Genomic DNA, 22915 nt, shown 5'->3' on the forward strand with positions numbered 1-22915 from the left:
TATTGTCTTAAGCCGTGTCACATTTATTAAGAACCCTCTTGGTTTTCTAATCAAACATGCTGAACATTATTAATAACCTTAAATGAATTCCTGTCTTGGAGGCACCAAGAGGATCTCAGCTAGCAAACACATGTTCACAAAGCACTCTACAATCCAATCATTATGTACAAAGACAAAGTGCCTCAACTGGATTATACTTCAATCTGTGGTGTACAAAATGAATTTATGGACAGTAATACATCAGTTGCTGCTGAGTGAAATGGTCATTAAAGAGACAGACAATAGAAGGGGCAGGCTGACCACTCACACTCTCTCTCTCTATCTCTCTCTTGCTGAACTTTACTCTAATCTTGATCTCTGGAGAGCCTTGCTGCTGCTTTGTAGTGCCAACGTTCAACCTCAAGCCTTTGCTCTCTGTGCAGCCGCTGTAGAAAACAGGCTGTTATAATTGGTGCCACCACATTGTACTTTTTTTCTGTCCAAAGTAATGGGAAGAAATCAAGGAGGGAGGAGTGGGGTAAGAAAAAGAAAGTGAGAGAGAAAGAAAGAGGTTAATTATAGGCCACATGCTGTAAAGGGTGGCTGGTCGATGCAGTAGACTGGCATAAATGAGCTTTCATAAGAGTTTGCTTTTTATAGAAATAGCTGTATAGACTCTTCCACACACACAAAAAAACCTTAAACCAGTCAAAGCTGGTTTGCTGGTCTTAGCTGGTTTCCGAGTTTGGTCCAGCTGGTCCGGTTTGCTGGTTTCAGGTGGGCTTTGAGCACTTGATAGTTTGTCAGACTGAACTTACAAAAAATCTGTGACAGCAGGCAAAACATTTTGTCTGCTAAAATCAATCTAATTTCCAAATTGCTCCCAGTTGTGTGAAGGAATACAAATCTAAATATTTTCATTTTGAAACTGTACAGTGGCAAGAAAAATATGTGAACCCTTTGGAATACCTGCATTTATGTATAAATTTGTCTCAAAATCTGGTTTGATAATGCAAGTTAAAATAATGAAAAAACAATCTGTTTTAACTAATAACACACAAATGATTGTATTGTTCTTGTGCATATTGAATACATCATTCACACACTCACAGTGTAGGTTGGAAAATGTATATGAACCCCTAGGCTAATAAAAGCTAATAAGAGGCAGGAGTTGGCATACCTGGCATACAATTAATGAAACATGATTAGAGGTGTGGGATAGTTACTTTGACTTATAAAAAGCACTCAAAATATTTAAGTTTACTATTCACAAGAAGCATCTGCTGACATGGACCATGCCTCATAAAAAAAAAGATCTCTGAAGAACTATGATCAAGCATTGTTGCTTTGCATATAGGGTTACATAGTTATCTCAAACAGCTTAGATATTCATCTGTCCACAGTTAGACAAATTGTCTATATATGGAGATGATTTAGTACTGTAGCTCCTCTCCCTAGAAGTGGCCGTCCAGCAAGATGAATCAGGAGGAACATTGCAGAATGCTCAATGAGATAAAAAATAACCCTACAGTGACGGCTAAAGACTTGAAGGAATCATTGGAACTGGTTAATATCTCTGTTCATGAGTCTACTATACAGAAAACATTAAACAGGCATAGTGCCTATGACAGGATACTACAAAGGAAGCTGCTGCTTTCCAACAAAAACATTCCTGCATGCCTGAAGTTTGCCAAAGACTACGTTGACACTTCACAATGCTACTGGGAAACTAAGGTCTAATTAATAATTGTTTGGGAAGAACGCAGCACTACATATGGCATAAAAGAGCACCGCCAACATGAAAACATCATCTCAACGGTGAAGTATGGGTGGAGGGAGCATCATGATTTGGGGGGCTACTTTGCTGCTTCAGGGCCTGTACTTCTTGCCATCATCGATGTTTATCAAGATATTCTACAGGATAATGTCAGGGTGGCTGTGCACCAGAAGTTGGATGATGCAGCAGGACAATGACCCTAAACACTAAACATCGAAGTAAATCCACTACAGAAAGGCTTAAAAAAAAAAGAAAATCCAACTTTGGAGGGGCCCAGTCAGAGCCCAAACCTGAACCCAATAGAGATGCTGTGGAATGACCTCAAGAGGGCCGCTCACACCAGACATCTTAAGAATATGGCTGAACTGAAGCAGTTCTGTAATGAAGAATGGTCCAATATTCCTTCTGAACGTTGTGCAGGTCTAATCCGCAACTACCGGAACCAATTGGTTGAGGTTATTGCTCCCAAAGGAAGATCGAGTTATTAAATCCAATGGTTCATTTACTTTTCCACAGCACTGTGAATGTTTAATGGGATGTGTCAAATAAAGACATGAAAGATTATAGTTGTTTGTGTGTTGTTTCTTGTGTTTGTCTACTCTTGTGACTTTGATGAAGATGAGATCAAATTTTTTATCAAATGAATGCAGAAAACCAGCTAAGAAAACTGTTTTTTATTCTGAAGATGGTACTGAAGTGGATATGGTGCCCCTTTTCAGATTCACCTGAAAGTCTCATGAATGCACAGTCACATCTTGAGAGAAAAATCCTCTTGAAATCCAGCTCAGCACAACTCATCAAACAGGGAACAGGTGTCTACTTATGAAAAAGAAAAACCATTGCCTGTTGATGACACACACACACACACACACACACCACACACACACACACACCTTTCTTCATAGGCATTTCACTACCCAAGAGCTTCATTATCACTTGAACTGTCCAAGCCTTTTTATTTCCATTTTCAGTACCAATTGCTCACCGTGACATAAGCCTTGCATTTCCTTTTCATCTTGAGCAATGACAAACCTTTTAAAGGAGGGTGCCTGCCATTTTAATAGCCGGTTCCTTTTCCATTCTCTATTGTTTGTCTATAGTTGTTTTGTAATATATGTAGGCTAATTTATATCCTATTTCATTACATCATCACTTTATTTTCTAGCTAGGAACACAATGTTAATTTAGTTGTGCTGCTAGCAGGATATTGTTGAATAATTAGTGTCAAATTGCTCGAGCAACATCGGAACCTAATGTGATTCTCAATTAATGGTTAAATCTGAAGCGTCTGTCAACCAGGAATAATTTACATTTTTACAACATATTACACTGAATCAACACTGCCTGAACCTCTCATTATTCCACACACCACTGCTAAGGTCCTGTTCACTCATTGCGGTCACAATTCTAAAATGAAACTGAAGCTGGGCTTTAAGATGGTTCAACCCAATGCTGGCGTGACATTTCATCTGATAGAATCCAAAGCAGATCATGACACTCAAGAATACAGAACAAAAAAAATTAACCAAGGTGCCAGGGCCAATACAGCTCATATTTTAGGATGACCTCTGAAAGATCATGTTAGAAAAGAACATTTAAAGAGAATGTTAAGAGAAATTGTAGCCTTTTCTATATTTAAAGGAATATTCCAGGTTCGTTACAAGTTAATCTCAATTGACAGCATTTGTGACATTATGCTGAATGTTTGTCCCCTTTCTTAATAAAAGTGCAAAAATCTTGGTTAAAGTGAGGCATATACAATGGGAGTGAATGGGAGCAATCCTTAAACATACTCAATGTTTCAAAACAATAGCCACAATACGTGAATGCCATGTGTGGACGCATGAGTTTAGGGTGCTAATCACCAATGATCTGTGTTAAATTATAGCCAATTTACAGCTTTGTTGAAATGACAACGTGTCACAGATAAATCCTGTAATTCCACCAAAATATGATTTTAACAACTTTACAGCTCAAATAATACACAAGTTTTAACAAAATACATTTACATTCCCAGAGCACTTTATAAGGAAGACTATGGTCCTAATAAAGAGCCCGACATGGTCTTCTGTTGTTGTCCATCCGCCTCAATGTTTGAGGTGTTGTGCATACTAAGATGCAGAGTTATATATGCCGCTCACTGGATGTTTTTTGTTTTCGGCACCATTCTAAGTAAATTCTAGGGACTGCTGTGTGTGTGAAAATCCCAGGAGATCAACAGTTACAGAAACACTCAAACCAGCCACACTGGCACCAACTATCCTGCCACGCTCCAAATCACTGAGATCACATTTTATCCCCATTCTGATGGTTTTATGCGGTACATTGCTGTCACACGATTGGCTGATTAGATAATTGCATGAATAAGTAGCTGTACAGGTGTTCCTAATAAAGTTCACAATGACTGTAAATGCTTTAATAAACTTATAAGCATCACATTTCTGCCTTTAAATCAGGGGTGGGGAACCTTTTTTCCACTTAGGACCATTTGAGAATTTACTAAATTATTTGCAGGCCATACACTTGCTTGCAATTTCTGATTGTGGGTTGAAATTAATGTACGCATTCCATTATGTGCTCACACACCAAAAATATTAAAGGTCTGTCTATTATACAATATTCTGTGTTGTTATCATTTAAAATGTAAAAATATTTGTAAACATTATTTGAAAGGGATTTTTCTTCAGGTTAATTGAATCAAGGCCATTTTTTGCTTTTCAAATTATTTCTCAAATGGCCTCGCGGGCCTTATACGGCCCTGAGGTCTGACGTTCCCCACCCCTGCTTTAAACTATCCAAAAATTGGCCCCAATTCACTTCCTTTTTAAGTGCCTCACTGTAACCTTGATTTAGTTTTTTTTAAAGAAAAGAAAGAATGAGGCAAAATACATTTTTGTGGTAATCATTATTATGCCACAAATGCTGTTGCTTCAGCTTCACTTGTATTAAACAGAATATTCCTTTTAGTGCATACGGTGGCATCAAGGTAGACTAGAATTAACAGACATACAGAAAACTTTGAACTGAAATAAAGTATTTTTTTTGTGCTGAAAAAACACAACAGCACAAAAATTATTTTAAAGGCTAAACCAATTTTCCTCTGTTCATTACCAAAGCCAGTGTTCCCTTTGCTTGAAAACCCCAGAAAATAAATGACTTCAGTAAACACAAGAAAATAAATCTGCTGGTTGAGTGCGCGAGAAGGACACGCTGAATCTAAATTCATGTCAAGGATCTTTCCATCTCAGAGATACATTGACTGAGATGCAGAATTGACAGGAAGCAATAGCTTACCTGTAATACATGTGGACAAAAACCAGCCACTGAGGAGGTGGGAGAAAAAATGACTTATTTGACAACAGCAACTAAGAGAGCCAATTTTTGTGTGTGCATTCAAAGCTTTCTTTTCAAGAACAAAGAAAACAAAACCTCTTCTGCTCGACTGGATAAGGAGTTGCTATAGAAATATGAAGACTACTGTTTCTTAAGCTTAGCTTAGCTTACAAATTCAAGACGACACTCTTACGGACAGGTTGCCAGGCAATGGTCCATTTAACCCTCTCAGAACAGACAATTGTGTCTATAATACTTTTATAAAATCAACATCTAACATTAATATTTAACAGTTCTGTCATTCGTTTGCTCAAGTACGCCTCTTAAAGATGACGAGGAGTTGAATTTATGCAAATGACAACATCACTGCTCACCTGTTTTGAAATCTGTCCTTTCCATTACAAGTGTTAAAGCATTGTTCATTTTAATCGATTCAATTCAAAAAGTTCAAAAGGTCTTGAATTGCACAATGGAAAGTACAAAAACAGACATTGTGTTTAAAGCTTTCTTCTTTTAAAGCACAAGGCAAATACATCTACAAGAGTATTTGTAATAACATTTATTTAAAAATAATTATTTATGTGAGCAAGTTCATTCGTTTCTGTAAAAGCACAAATTGCTCCATGGCTAATTAACAAACCGCCTAATTTCCTGCCAAATAAGGCTGGAGGCAAGCCATGCCTTTTCAAATGTTATCCAGAGTAGCATGTCTGCGTTTGAATAATGTTGGCCTTGCTGTTATAATGAACTTCTCCCCTTTCCTCAGTAATAAGTGGCAGGGAAAGGGCACTGCATGCCTGCTCTTTCATTAAAACAAATGAAAGATCCATTATGAAATCCGACAGAATAGTGAGAACCTCCTCCACTGCCTAGTACTAATGCAGGGTGTAAGTGCATAGGATAGAGGCCTGTCCTTTATCAGTCTAATGCTCTGTTCAGATTTTGCAGTAAGCGATGGTTTTCAACCTTAATGCAAGAAAAGAACTGCTGACTTGAGTGACTTGTGAAGTTACGAATGTGGACTTTTAGAAATGACAATCAGAGACGTCAAATTGATTTATGCAACATTGCAATTTTTAATACCTATGGGAAGATAATGTTAATTCACTAAACATGGGTTTTCCATAGTAAGTTTATTGTGAAATGCTTGTGTTGTAACCTATTTAGAGCTTTATTGTGTACCCCTACTTTTATATATTTAGGGGCCTACAAAATGGCAGTGTAATGAATTTCATCACATTGACATTTTTATTATCTGACAACCACTGTTTTCAGCCAATTTGCCTCATCTTACATTAAATACATTTCGACCACTGGTAAATAAACATTAAAGTGGTAATGATATATATATCACCAGTATTTGAAATAATCTGATGCAAACTTGGCACATTTAAGACATTAAATTGATTTTGAAAATGTGTGTTATGAATACAATGACCATAAACAACTAGACCGTCTGAAACGTCACTAGAAAATATGGAAAGTGTTGTGAGAGACCAGAGTTGTATCTAGTCTTTCTAAATTCTGGGGCACAAAAATAATTGTTCTTTGTCATTTATGTCCTGCAAACATAGACCTTTGGTGGGTGGAGGTTGGGCACTGTAAGATCTCTGAGGCACTCTGACAGATTTGTAACTGCATCAGTGTTTGTTAGAGCAGGTGAGAGTTGACAAGGCCGGACAATAAATGCACAGAACAGTGACAGAACTTCACTGGCCAGTCACATCCTTGGACAGTGTCTTTCTCCAACTCGATCTCTGGGAATGATGCGAAGCTCTGATCCGTGTTTCAGGAACACATTTCCTGTAGATTTGGAGAGATATAGTAGTTTACTCACAGCATGCACTGTAATATATACTGTATAAACCAATTAGCCAAAATTAAACAAATAATGCTGATCATCTCCCAACAAGGCCACATGACAAGGTCTGGGTAGATGAGATGGTAGGCGAACAATCAGTTCTCGTAGTCAATGTGTTGAATGCAGGAGAAATGGGCAGGAATTAAGACCTGAGTGACTTGGAATACGGCCACACACACACACTTATTTTTGGCATTTGCCGAAACAATGTCTTCTTGGCTGATAAATCTGGTTTAATCTACCAACAGCTTTGTCAATGGATAATAGTTATCAATGGTTATTGTGTAAAATGTGTTCATTTCAGCATTTTATGCAAACGTTATTTTCAGTGATTACATCGTTTTGAGCATATTTCAGAATTTTTTTTCAGCCACGCTGTTTTCTAGATATTGGTCACAGCATTGGCCATTGAAAAGCTCTAGGTCAACAACTACTGCTTTCATCAGCATTTGTTAAACAATGGCATTTCCAACTTTCAACATAACTTATAATCATTTATACAAGATGGCGAAATTGAAGATATCATATGACTTGGCTTGTATGAAAAGGTATGACTTTTATTCCTATAGAGACTGACCAATCAACAAACAGAATTTCAAATCGATACAATACAGGCATCAAATTTTAGCTAGCCTCCTATCCAACACTTTAATTTAAGAAAGGAAACATCATTTGTTACTCATTCCAACAAGTTATTTTCCTATTAAAACCATGGTTAGGTTTAGGGTTTGGGTAAGGTGTTAGAATTTACTGTTACGTTTAGTCTTAGGTAAGGTGTTTTACTTTACATTTATTTTTCTCTTTGGGAGTAAACTAGGACTGGCCGACAGGACGATGCAACAGGATATCAACGATGTCTTATAAATGCCATTTTAATGCCTTCTGATGCCATTTTCAACAATCATTGACAGACGATGATCAACAATATCGGTAAATGGCAAAACCATGGATCTGGGAAGTCGCCAGATATATTAAACAGTAACCCAGGGTGTGAAATTTGCACACGCCACCCGCCAAATGCAACATGCTGAATCCAGCTCCTTATTTCGCAAGATCCTTGTCCAAAAAAAGCAGGTATTTCAAGCATGGGTAATTTTGCTCATCTACTCGCAACAGTGGTGGGCGACCTCTAACACGTCTCGACTGAAACACATGACATGGATAGAAATACTGTAAAACACAAAGACATGTGCTTGAAGAAACACACATTATTATATTTTTAAGAACAGACAAAAGAAAAGCCGCTAATGCCCATGTCTGATGTGCCGTTTGTTCAGAGGCGTACAGCATGAGCTTGTCTCGTGGTACATGTGCATGTTAAAAGTTATCACACTTTTATCACTCTTTCTTCTCTGTTTTAGTCCACTGAAAACTGTTTGCAAGAATAGTGTCATGTATGAGAATGCTGAAAAAGATATAAGACCATCTCAGGAGGTGCCCAAAGATTAGTTCGCTTTATTTCCATGGAGCAGTTTGCGCTAAACATGCATTGTGAACAACTCTGCATGCTCGCACAAATATGTCTTTGCATTAAAGAAACAAAGATGAAAGTGATTAAATCATAAAATAATACAAGACAACGTTCACCTTGAACCTAAAATTGAGATCTATATCATTTTCTTTAGGCAGCATTAACTATATTAACGAAATGCAATACAAACACAATTTCAATAAGAACACGTTTGGCTGCATTATTTTGGGAACACAAGGGATACACAAGGGTTTTGATATAATCAGATATCGCAATATTTTTTAAGGCAATTACAGATCAAATATTTTTTTACATATCGCCCAGCCCTAGAGTAAACGTAGTACCTTTTTGTGCGAGCAAACTCGTTTGATTTCGTACTATTTTTCAATCTTGTACTATTATTAAGACTTGTCATGAAACTGGGTTGGCCTTTCACATAATGATACGAAAACACTTGGTCACTTATAAGACATGCTGTTGCTTGGTTCAACACCCTGTAAGAATTTCACTCACCATGTGAAAAAGAAATCGGATATTCAAATGTCTGAATATAGGTTATATTTAGTATGTGATTGAGTAACTTGCAGAGCAATACTGAATGTACAGGCTTCTCCATAAAACCTGCTACACACTGGGGTCAGGCTAAACATGCGGTTACTATAAAACTAATCTATTACAGCTCAGCTGACAATTAAGGGCTAAACCCATGACATGATTAAAATATTATGGCCCATTACCATGTGATTACATGCAGTACATTGCTGAGAAAGGTGAAAACCTGCTGACAGTTCGCCATTGGGTTAACATATTACAGATCCTGATACATCGTTTCCTTTTTTGTGTACATTTAAAGTTAAAAGTGTTGCTCCTCTCTGCCACTCACTGAATGGAGTAAACACAGAGAGAGGTGTGCCTGCGGTGGGAAAGCAAGACCTTGTGCTCGCGGGGCAGTACTGGCGACTCTCTTCAACAGAAAGTAACTAAGGTTTGTCCAAAAAGTCACTAGATTTGTCGCTAGGTGCTTTTTGGAAAAAAGGCACTAAAAGGGTCTGTTGGAAACACTGTGGACTGAATGGGAGTGAGAGACGCTTTGCCGAAGCAACGGTGAACAAAACAACGTTAGAGATCTTTTATGTTATTATGAGAAGTGTAAAAATATTTTAGTTTCATTATTAAACTGTTCGGGACAAATTAGATGCCACAGTTTAGGTAATTAATGCAAATGGATTAGTTGCAGGCTGCCATGTTAAATGGCAAGTAAACTAGGATGGAAAACATCTATAAAGAAACATTTAGTCATGGGAATAATCTCATAGTTAAGGGGATTGATATTATTGGCACAAGCATCATTGAGGCACATCATCAATATTAATTAGGTAATATGTGAAATTTACATTCAAGGCCTATTGAATGATTCTATCAGCATATCATCTGATCTCCCAAAAGGTCCCCCAGGCGGACAAAGATAAACAATATCAGGCAGTAAGAAGAAGCGAGTCATCTTAGCATTTGCATGCAGAAGATTATGGAGGACAGGCAGGGAAATGGGAAAATATCAGTTACACAAGTGAACGGCTGACAGTGAGATGAAATCATTTCATAAGATTGCTATGAAAGAACACAGGCAAGATGAAGTAAACAACATAGTATAGTTAATCAGGGTTGACAGAAGGTGAACTAAAGAAACAAAGTCTTGCACAATCCTTGGATATATTAAAACAAATTTTTGTTTATAAAATGACATTATAGCCAGATGCTGCTGGGACTTTATACAACAAATCCATTTAGTTTTGTAGTTTGAACAGCAAAATATTCAAAGATACAAATAACATATATTTTTGGTTTGAAACATGGTTAAAATAAATGTTTTTCTTTTGGACTTTGTCTCATTCTTAATGGTCAGATTGAAATTTAAGCCGATTTTTTCATCATTTGGGATGCGACGCAAGTCATACCAAGTGCACAATATTGTCTGAAGTGGTGTCCGAATACACTTTATTTTTATTCACTCTTTTCTTATATAGCAATTGGCAAATTATAAGAATTCACTACATAGTAGGGCTCAGTATTGATAACAGATTTCCCGATTTGATTAGACTCACAAGCTATCAATTGGTTTCAATTACGATTAAATTCGGATTAATTTGGGTATATTTCAGTTATAATGTCCGTTTTGATTACATTTGGAAGAAATTCTCTCTCAGCTAATGCTGTTAATTATACAGGGGACCTTTTAACTTGGTATGAAACTTTTTATTTTATCATTAGTTTTTCAGCATTTTGGTCACATTTTAGCTTGTAAAAATGTACATATTCTATATATTCCACCAATAAAAATTATGTCTTGAAAGTAGCGATTGACCAATAAAGGTTGTTTAATGGCTGATGCCGAGATCCAGACAGCAGGGTGGCCGATAGGCTGATATATCACACAATTTAATATAGTAAATAACATAAACATAAAATTGCAAAGAAATGAATAAACTCTTATTTAGTACTATATTTACTCAATTTCACACTAGACTATAACTTTGTAAAAGATAATCTAAAAGAAAATATTGTATTTTAAATGGTAGATTTTTCTGATTTCTGTTTAGTCATCCATTTTTTGGAAGTTATTTGCCCATGAATAAATTGTTAATATATTAGGAAGAAGGAAATAACAGTACACACTGTAGTCCAGCAACCATGGATGGCATGTCCACATTAGCAATCGCATTTTCTCATAAATTTCGAATCAAAGCAATTGCACATATAGTACACAGTGAATATTACATTTACTTAGAGCACACGTGAAGCGCTATTACTTTGAAGTTACACCCATGCGTCATTATCTGTGAATCAGCAGAACTTTAGATCCTGATACTGAAGTTTTGATTCTAGCTGATAGAATACACGATTCAGAGGAAGATATCAGATGATCGCTCGATGGGAAGAAAACAGAATTTTCGTGAGGTTCATGAATGATATCCGTTTAAACAAGATATCTGCATATTTGCAGATGGTATATAATAGAAGTTTTATTGATATTTGCCTTTCATCATTTTAAATGTTACAGGGAACTGTGAGGAGAGACTGCTAGAATACATGCTTCAGAGAAACATTTATGAGTGCTCTCACAGGATGCTGGATCTGCTCAAGTTTTGTGAGGTTTGCTTATTACATCTGTTTAAATGAGATGTTCATGAATGATATCCGTTTAAACAAGATATCTGCATATTTGCAGATGGTATATAATATTAGTTTTAGTGATATTTGCCTTTTTATCATTAGACAAGACAGTTAAAAGCTACAGGGAACTGTTGAGTAGAGAAAGGGAGACTGAAACAGGCGAGCACTTTAACATTGAGCTCAAACACGTCTATCTGATATCTATCTGATATGCAGACCTTTTAAATGAGACTGTGTCCATTATTGCAGTAACACGACGGCACGTAATAACAAAAAGAACCGTGAATGATCGTTTACATGTCTCACATGCTTCAAATGCAAGCAGGCTATTCTCAAGAGTCCACAAGAAACAAATCGGCCAAACAGGAAAATGTTATTAAAAAATTCTGAATATCGGCTGATTTATCGGACTCGGCGATAAATCGGTCGTCCACTACTTGAAAGTGCATAAATTTAACTGCATATATTTATTTTGTTACATGTTTATTGTTTACATGCATAATTTGTGCTATTTGCAAGTATTTACATTGACTTGTAGAACAAGTGCTAAAACGGCACTGTCTCTTTAAGAATACTGGCAGTTCAGTGAGCGTCAGCAATTTTTGGTTGAGGATTAAAGAGAGGACTCACATGGTTTCTTAACCGTATCTGTGCAATGTGTGGTTAGAATTAAATGTTTCTATTTTTGTTGTTTTTGTTCAACAACTGACTATAAATAACAGAAAGGATACTAATAGTCTTTATTCAATGACAAACTGATTGAGTGGATCTCATCTTTGGACACACATTAGACGGAATGACTCAGTGAAAGGATGCTTAACTTCTTCACCATTATACTACTCAATCGCTAGTGAAATCTGAAAATTTAACAGCCAATGGCTAATCACTGACATTTTTAGTTACATAGTGCAAAATTTTTTCATATATGCGAGTGCTTTACTTGCATTGATCTTGGAATTTAAGAATTGATAATGGGATTGTTCAAATGAAGATCAAGATGCATCACAAAATCAAAATTTTTACCCACCCATTCTATATGAAGGAGTGAGTGAGTTGCTGGATCGAATTTGAAAACTAAAATGGATTTGTGTGCAGTGGGAACAAAGCCAGAATGCAGCCTTGACCAAGTGAAGAAACAACACTGACCTGCTGTCTGCGCGGGGTTGATTCCGATGCCATCTACAGAAAAAATGTATTAGAGATAACATCAACATTGCCATCTGAGCACATTTACAAAACAATCACAATGAAATACAATCAATATATCAGACAGATGGGTAAACACATAAAGAAACCCTCGATGTGGGTGATCCACCGAAATGCTGGACAATCACATTTCAAATTTTCTAAATTACATGAACTGTCCGTCTGTGCTGGGCCAGAACAGGGAGTTATGGCTTTTAGTTTATCATTTCTTCAATAATTATTACAGAAGAACACACAACGCAGCATTACCTCTTGATTTAGCCTGAATGAGAAGCCAGGATCAACTTCATCACATCTCCGTGGTGTTAAACAATACGTCACTACTACATCAGTGAAGAAAATGTGAGTGGTGCTTGCTAATGCAAAATTCGCAAACACAATACTACGGTGTTGTGGTTGGTTGCCAAGTTGTTGCTAGTCGGTTGCTTACTGGCTAAAGTAAAAAAAATAGCCCACCCCCATGTCTTTATGATATTCTGGTCCCTAGTTATGGCTTAGATTCAATTTTCGATTTTATTGGGTTTCGTTTTATCGTCTGCCAGGCTGCAAAAAAAATCGTAGTCTTTTCACTTAGAAAAGTGATAATATAACACACCTCTACTTAACAAACCAGTTTTTAGGGTTCAATACAAGTTAATTTCAATCGAAAGCATTTGTGGCATAATGTTGAGAACCACAAAAATGAATTTCAACTTGCAAAAAAAGAGAAAATTGAGGTTACAGAGAGGCACTTACAATGAAAGTGAATGGGGCCAATTTTTTGAGGGTTAAAAAGGCAGAAATGTGAAGCTGATAATTTTATAAAAAGCAATTACATAAATTTTTCTGCTAAAACTCATGTGTTATTTGAGCTGTAATGTTGTTAAAATCATAATTTTTACACATTTTTTTGAGTTTGTTGACATTACATCGTTTAGAATTTCACACAGATAAGGTTAGTAAACGATTTTATCACTTTAAAATCATATTAAAGGGTTAGTTCACCCAAAAATTTAAATGATCCCATAATTTACTCAGCCTCAATCCATCCTAGTTGTATATGACTTTCCTCTTTCAGCCAAAAACAATCAGAGCTATATTAATAATATCCTGACTCTTCCAAGCTTTATAATTGGAATGAATGGTACCTTAGATTTTGAAGCACAAAAAAGATCATCTATCCATCAAAAAAGTACTACATACGGCTCCAGGGGGTTAATAAAGGCCTTCTGAAGCGAAGCGATGCGTTTTTGTAAGAAAAATATCCATATTTATAACTTTATAAACTATAATCACTGGGATTCGGTAACGGCCGTCCGCGTGTTCACTGGCTTCCTCTATCCTCTGCACTTCTGCATTCGTCACTTCCTACTAGAGCTTACACTACACCATATATATACATATATATATATATATATATATATATATATATATATATATATATATAGAGAAAAGGAGGTGCAAGTCAAAATTAAGTATTCAACATTATGCCACAAATCAACCTGGAATATAGGCATAATTCATGTTCCTAGCAAAAACTGCCTCAGAAAACACCAGTAATAACTATCACAATCCCCAAATAAACAAACAAATGACTTACCGTTTGTAATGATGGCACTGGTGGCTGCAGGCACTTTAAACTTTAAATGAAAGAAAACAAGAGGAATTGTTTTATTGCATCCATCAACCATACAGGCTGACAGTTAGTCACCTCACATAAACAACAGTCCTGCACAAAATGTCTCTGTCAAGCCGGGGAAAAATCTTCACATCAGGTAATTTAAAGAGTCAGTACTAAAGAGTAGAGGCACGAGGAAAGAACATTCTGGACTTTCTGTGCAGAAGAAAGTGTCACTGTCACAAAGAGCTGTGGAAAGTAAAAACAATTTGCAAATCCATTCTGAAGGGGCTTTGAAAAACTCTCCAGACACTTTTAAGGCATTTCTTCACACTTAAGAGCACAAAAGCGATGGGAAGGGGCACGCCTGGCTTCTGCGAAAATTTCTTTTAGATTTAGAAAACAGACGTTTTAATTGTTTCAGCTGCCTGAAGTAAATACCAATGTCTAATTCTGGATACAAATGCATACTAGTTTATTAACAAAGACTTTGGGGGGGTTTATTCAATAAGTTTTCTTTTTTTTCTGACCTTTTGTCACTCGACAAGTCACCAATAAGCGCAAGAGATTACTAAAAAATTACATAATCTTAATTTTTACAATCACTCAAAGCTGAAATACCAAGGACTTCTGAGAACACAAAGAAAAAGCTGAAAATGAGCCTGTGCATTTTCTATGCATTTAGTCATTCTTTCTGGCTTCCTCTTGACGCATTATGTCTTCCTATTATGAGGCTGTCAGATTTGAAATTTCATTATTTCAAGAAAGAATCGACGACCCAAGCTAATCTGCAATGTCATTCTGCCATGCTGTGGGTCTGTGTGCCCTCCATATTGCTGTAAAGGAGACCAGAGAGCCCACAGGGAATAAAGAGGGTTTTATCAACTTTTTATTAGATCATTTCTAAAATGTTTAAGGCTAAACACAATCTTTCAGGTGAGCAATCATTGGTCTTACAGTTTCAAAGCGAATCCGTTTCAACTGATTCTGCATTGATCCTGTTCTCATTTTAACAAAGGAGGCTGTGGACACAGAGATAAGCCTAAACATGTGTCTTAAATGTAGGGATGCTCCAATACCCCTTTTTCTCTTCCTATTCCATTCCAATACCTGAACTCTCAGAATCGGCTGATACCGATATCGATTCCAATACCAGTACTGTTTTTTTCTTAATCAGTTTAGAATATCTATACCTAACTGTGTGGAACTGATTGGTGTACTCTTCTACATATAAAGAAACAAAAACATCTAAATACACATTATTACATTATAAAACAAAGAAAACAAAAACATTCACACAAAAACTGTGCAGCTTATTAAGAAAACTTTTAAATACTCTGATAATGCAACAGCAAAATTAACAGTAATTCTAGTGAAAGTCTTGTGTAGTAAAGAAACCAGTTCTCTTTACACTTTTTTGTTTAACATTTTTATCCGGACTTAAAAAATAGTTAGTTAAAATGAACAACAACAATAAGAAGAAGAAGAATCCTAACAATAACAAATATTTGAATTATATTATACAATAGTCATTTATTTCAGTCGTAATTTCTTAACTTTAAAACCCTGGGGCTTTTATTTTGACGGAGCATTCCAGGAAGACAGTAACCTTAGAGTGTTTGGTCTAGTTCACAGTGGTTTAATACACATTTTATTCAAAGTCTGGTTGATTGCTCCTCCAGTTCTCATCTCAATGCATGTTATAAACCAACCGAACTATCAAGCATCTACATCTGAGGTGTAGTTCGTGTGGAGCACTCAAATATGGCCGGTGACCAACAGTAGTGCATGATCAGTCAGCGCATGCTTTATGTGTGTGTGTGTGTCACAACAGAGCACCGCTCGCTTACTGAAGTGCACTGCGCATGCAGAGTATATATTTATTTATTAAACGCAGTCTATTGAGATTCACAAAGCTATTGCACAATAGAGACCTTAATTAAAATGAGTCATAGGGACACTTTAATGGTGCTTTTATGGTTCTGTCATTTTTTGAAGCTTGACGGTAACTAGGACTGTCCTTAAGATGTGTTTTAAAGTTATTTTTAACTTGACACGGGATCTAAAAAACAGTGCTCCTGCTCAAGACATTCATCTAGTGTGTTTACAAAGAAAAACAAATGGAAAACTTGATGGTTGCAAAAGCTTTTGGTGTTAACAGCCCCTTAGAGTAGGTTGAGGTCTTTGGCCATTGCGTCTTCCTCTCTTAGCAGCATTTCTCAGATTAAGCAATGGGTTTGTCTGTAAAGGAGTTCTAGTTGAAAAAGTCAGTCTCGAAATCCTAGCCTTCCGTTCCATTCTGTTGTGTTCCATCTGTATGAACAGCCCCTGATCAGGGATCATGAGCCGCTTTACCACCAATTTCAGCCGAATACCGCTGCTATCTGGGAGTCTTTGAGACTCTGGTAGCATATACTGTGGCACCAGTGCAAGTATAACCCCATGCTAACACAGAACTGCCTAATGAAGCGTTTCCCTCCTCGTCTTACTTTTGACTTAAAATTTGAGAATATGAACAGACTAAAACTTTTTATTTATATGCACATTAGTTTAAAATGGAATGTTTTTTAACAGCCAGGAATGTTCTTTGCAATATTATAACATGGTGCTGTATGGTTATATGTATTCAATGTGCCCTCTTGTGGACTAAGGAAATAATGTCAATTTAAAAAACGTCTGACTTTAAAAATTGAGTTTAGAAAATATTTAAGGGCAAAATATTCATTTAGTTTCTCTACCCAATTGACAGCCCTAACAATAGCAACCATGACTAAAATATGGTATTGGATTATTCACCTCGACCCTCCTTTACAAAAAATGTATTATTCACCTCGTACCTCCTTTAAAAAAACAAAATTGAGGTTACAGTGAGGCATTTACAACGGAAGGGAATGAGACCAATTTTCAGAGAGTTTAAAAAGTGAGAAATATGGAGCTTATAATTTAATAAAAGCCCTTATATTAATTCTGTTCAAACAGAAGAGCTGTAAAGTTGTTTAAGTATTCAATAGTGTGCGTGACAAGTTGTGCGTGGATTGCAGAGAGTAGCATGAGCCTCCACATGCTGGGAGTCTCCATGGTGTCATGCAAAACTAGCCACATGATAAGATACTGATTGACTGTCTCAGAAGCGGAGGCAACTGAGACTTGTCCTCCGACACCGGACTGAGGTGAGTAACTGCACCACCGCGAGGACCTAGTACGAAGTGGGAATTGGGCATTCCAAATTGGGGAGAAAAGTGGATGAAGAAAAGTCTGGACAAGTCACATTATTTTTTGTGTGGTAATGAATATTACAAAACAAGTGCTATTAATTAAGGTTAACTTGTATTGAACACGGATTATCCCTTAAATTCATATAATGCATACTGATGCTATTGACTAAAGTCTATTGGGGGGTGTTATTCAATCAGTTTTCTGTTATTCGACAAGTCACCAATAAGCGCAAGAAATTACTGAAAAATTACATAATCTTAATTTTTACAATCACTCAAAGCTGAAATACCAAGGACTTCTGAGAGCACAAAAAGAAAAATCATATTTTTCTAATGTCATGTTACTAATTTCAAACAGACACATTAAAACTCAGAAGCAAAAACATTGCTCTACATCTCAACAAATCCAAATACCTTTTCAAAGACGTCTGCAAAAGGACAAATTTGAAGACGTATCTGCTCGATTGAACTGTTAAACCCTGACATGGGCAACATACAGCGCACGGTCCGGATCAGGCCCTCCACATGGTTTAATCATTTATCATTTATTAACTCATTTATCGTAAAAGCTTTTTTTTAATTGGATATTTCAGTTAACTTGCATTGGGACCTAACACGTCTCTACAAGTGTTTAACATGCTCAGGGTTGACAGATAAGAGACGCAACACCCTCAGTTTGAGATTTACACTTGCGCAAATTGGAAATATTCCACCTAATGTTATACTTATTTTGTGCAATCTGGCAACCATGCACGTCTCGCTTTCCCCATTGAACAAACTTGGTGATCTGTAGTGCAATATTCTGCTCAAGGAAAAGTGTTATACGGCTACTCTGTGTCCATTCTTGAGGCTGCTTGTGATGTTTGGTGCTACTAATTTAGCAGGTAAACCTTCTCAGTGATTAAATTAACTATAGAAGTACATCTCGGCATCATTGACATGCGAGCAAAAGTAAGCCAGAGACAAATATTTATATGTATTTTTTATTTGTGCAACAGAGAAATGTTGAAGTCCCTTTGCACCTGTATGTTCATCTAATTCTTGCAGTAATCATTTATCATAGTCATAGTCATACTGAAAGTCAAACGTTGACATCAACAACAAAAATAATGTCACTTGAAGCATGTCCTTGTACTGGAAAACCATGAACAAAACTATGCAACATAAAAGGAAATGCGACCCAGGATATATTAAATACAGGTTATGTTTAATCTATGGCAGGTCAACACTTGATGTTCAATGTAAAATCTGTCCTGAAGCAAAACCAGTTGAGAACCACTGACATAAAGGTACAGACAGGAGCTGTCTACAGTATATGTAAATTATTAATAATCATAGGACATTAATTCAAAAGCTCACACAGCTGATGTCATTTTTATTTAGTAGTTAATTTAACATACAAACTAACATGCTTTAGTTATTTAACATGTTATAGTTACATTTTTATCATGTTTATAATTTGATTTATTATTATAATTCTGTTAGCTTTCTTATTTTTTCTACTTATTTTATTTTCAAAAGGGAGACTTTTTTACACATACTTCAATAAAATAAATGGTTTCAATTATAATAAAGTGTTTGCTCAAAAATAATTTAATAACCCTTTTGTTTTCACTGATAATAGAAATTGCGTAATACCGTGAAATTTTCTGAGACTGTTATCATACCGTGAAAATCTCATACCTTTGCAACTCAAAGCACAAGTGATGAATAATGAATCAACTCACCTCTTCTGCTGCAAACTTTAAAACTGCTGTAAACGGCGTGCTCTCAGGCACACTTAATCTGAAACACAATAATGCCAATGAATAACCGTGCAATAAAACAACAAAAAGAACAACTACTACACCTGTTAAAAAAGTTCTGACAAAATGTGTTGTATCATTATGACAAATTCATAAACTATAAATCTAATGAGTTTAGGTTTAGATTTAGGAATGTATATATTTCTCAAACATTATTTTCCTTGTCTTTCTGGTAAATTATAATTCTTAAAATAAAACTGAAAATCCTTCTTTTGCAACCATGAAATATGGGTGAGGTGGATACACAATGCAATTTCCTCAAAAGTTTCATTATAGCTTTAATACAGTAAAATATATATAGACATAAATGAAAATGTATGCATAAAACTTTATTTTTCCATGGTACGATTGATATATGTATGCATATGCCCATCCATGAAATTGCCCCTATATTACCTGAATTCCAAGTAATATAATTTTCTTCTGCCATCACTTAGAGACATTAAGCTGCAGTCATTTTAACAAGCTCATGTCTGCAATGGCAACTCACAGAGCACAATCAAATTTGCAAAAAACTTGGCCACATGTTAAATCAATCAAACTAGCAGGTGACCAGCACTGCAGGTGTCAATCCAATCTGAATGACACTTGAGAGCAGACCACTCACACCCACTCAACCTTCAGTCCAGCCTGTGGCCATCAACAGTACCAGCACTGACCAAGCCGTCACACACTACAATGCAAACACAGCATGTTGGACTACCACAGACCACGCTAACACTGATTGCAATCAATATGGTATAAAATAAGAACAACTGTCTAAATGCACGGACTTGCAGCTAACAGCTAAGGCCAAATTCAACAGTGGTCCTGGCACAATGTACTGTAATTCCCTGATTTTATGCTATTATTTGATGAATGAAATAAAGAAGAATAAACTACTGAATTAACTAATCACGTAAAATAACTGTATTCAGCTCATCCAGCATTACAGAAACCTTAGCTGAGAGCAGAGCACATAATAATCAATGCTACTATTAGAACCACTCAAATCAGGACTGACACAACAGCTAAAGCATATATATGTGTGTGTGTGTGTGTGTGTGTGTGTGTGTGTGTGTGTTAATAATGTGGAATGCTAACAGTAAAAGTAGGAATAATCATGTTTATGATGTACAATATGTTGATTTCTGGATTATGAAACAGTTAAAACAGGAATATTCATGTTTATAGTGTGTAATATGTTGAATTCTGATCAATAAAACAGAAATATAATGTTAATGATGTGGAATATGTTGATGTATATATGTAACTGTAAAGTGAATATTAATGTTTATGGCGTTCAATGAGAGTTAAAGGAGAAATATAACGCTGATGGAGTTTTGGGTGTTGAATATAAATGTTGATGTACTGTCCTGTGTTGAATGCTGATCTGTCACTCACACTTTATAAGGTAACCGAGGGTCCGACGTCAGAGTGATTTTAAACGTTACTTTCGACCTAATACAGACAGAGAAACATATTAACTGAGGCATATTTACACATGAAATAAATATGGATAGCAAATAAAGTGTTTTTAAAGTGATAAATAGTTTTACTTACATTTTCTAGATTTGTATAAGAGCGCTGCACACTGTTTACATAGACCAGGAAGCTGCAAAGACCCGATAAGACACGTCATCTGTTCGATAGACCTTTCTCTTTTCCTTATTTTTCTCTCTGCTTGTGTCAGAGTTTATTATATTTAATCTATTAGTTCATATAACTATCTTTTAGATCATTTCAATTAATGAGCAGGTACAATTTCAATCCTTTCGGCTTTAGTAATTTTCAGTCAGGCAAGCTTAAAGCCTACCTAATATGTTTTTTTTTTTTTGTTTTGTTTTGTTTTTTACCGTAAAGCGTGTTGTTAATGCACCGCCCACGTTTCACACGTGCAAAAAATGGAATTAAAGGGATAGTTCACCCAAAAAAATCATTTCTCTCATCATTTACTGTCATGCATCCCAGATGTGTAAGATTTTCTTTCTTCAGCAGAACACAAACAAAGATATTTAGAAGAATATCGCAGCTTTGTAGGCCAAGTGAATGGTGATCTGACTATTGTAGCTCCAAAAATAACATAAAGCAATCCAGTGTTTCAATCCATATCTTAGGGAAGTGATTTGATAGGTTTGGGTAAGAAACAAATAAATATAGATTTTTATTTGTATTTTTTAATTTTTTTTATACAGTAAATCTCCACTTTCACTTTTCTTTTAGATATGAAAGTGAAACTAAACAGGCACCACATGTGACTTCCATATGTAAAAGTGAAAGTGGAGATTTAGAGTAAAGAAAAAAAGGACTTACATTTTTATCTGTTTCGCACTCACACCTGTTAAATAGTTTCTGAAGATATGGATATAACCCCTGGAGTCTTATGGATTACATATATGTTTCCTTTATGTGATTTTTGGAGATTCACTTGCATTGTAAAGACCTGAAATATTCTTCTAAAAATCTTTGTTTGTGTTCTGCAAAAGAAAGAAAGTCAAACACATCTGGGATGGCATGAAGGTGAGAAGGTGAGAGAATTGCTTTTTGGGTATCCCTGTAATTGTGTTGTGTACAATATGTATTGAGTATATTACTGTAATTTCTATTTTGAAATAGCTTTCACTAAACGTCATTTACAAATGAAATAATAACTGAACACTTTAATTGTTGTGCTTGATTACAGTCATCGCATCCGTTTGTTCAGAAAGGAGCCTTTTGCATCTTACCGCTTTCATTTTGGGAAACTTGTGTGTCTCATTTCACAATTTTTATCAGTAAAACTAGACAGAGGTTCTGAAGAGGCAATAAAGATTATTGGATTGGATTAGTGTATTCTTGTTAGGATTTCATCAGCTCAATATGAGCCACAGGTTTAAATTAGTCTATATTATATAGACCAGTGAATAGCAGCACAGATGAAAATAGACCCGCATGTAATTATCAAGCTTCCTTTTTTCATATGCAAAAGCCCACATAGGCCCAATTAACAATCAGCAGGGACTGGATATTTGTACTTTAATCTGTTCAGCACAAAGGTCTATTTTCTAGCTGGTCTCAAATGTAAGCTTTACGTTGGCGGCTGATGGATTCACAGAGATCTCTAAGCTAACTGGAGTGTCATGAGTCATCCTCATAAACCTAACCCTGTTGCTGGCACCAAAGGGCACACTGCCAGTAGCTTCCCTAGAGGGACATGTGGGTGTTGAGAAAACAGTCTTCTCTGTGTGACTCTAAACCCAAATACACTAGACACAGACAATTCTGCTGGAGTCCATTACACTTTTGTCACAGGTATTGAAACCACTTAAGTAAACCTGAAAAAGTTGTTTGGCTGAATACCAACCAGAGAATAGCATCTTTGCTTCTTTACTGAAAAATAATAATGATGTTTTACATTAGATGTTAGCTATTGTGCATTGAGACCACTTAGACTCCATTAGGTTGAGAGTGAAATAAAGAAAAAATGTACAAAATGAAATTGCAATTTAAATTGTAAAAAACACACACACAAAAAAAAGGCA

The 22915-nt window shown here is 36.0% G+C and overlaps 1 protein-coding gene across 1 annotated transcript; it reads right to left on the minus strand.

Annotated features, from left to right (window-relative positions):
* Positions 1-5521: 5521 nt before the first annotated feature.
* On the minus strand, positions 5522-21176 carry LOC127636476 (ubiquitin-fold modifier 1-like). Its single transcript, XM_052116948.1, has 6 exons — positions 20958-21176; positions 20799-20855; positions 19338-19395; positions 14378-14417; positions 12739-12771; positions 5522-6892 (listed from the first exon to the last, which is right to left on the minus strand). Coding segments are annotated over exons 1-6 (273 nt in total). The 5' UTR covers positions 20960-21176; the 3' UTR covers positions 5522-6809.
* Positions 21177-22915: the final 1739 nt, after the last annotated feature.

The sequence above is a fragment of the Xyrauchen texanus genome, chromosome 44 (assembly GCF_025860055.1).
Source record: "Xyrauchen texanus isolate HMW12.3.18 chromosome 44, RBS_HiC_50CHRs, whole genome shotgun sequence".
Taxonomy (NCBI): domain Eukaryota; kingdom Metazoa; phylum Chordata; class Actinopteri; order Cypriniformes; family Catostomidae; genus Xyrauchen; species Xyrauchen texanus.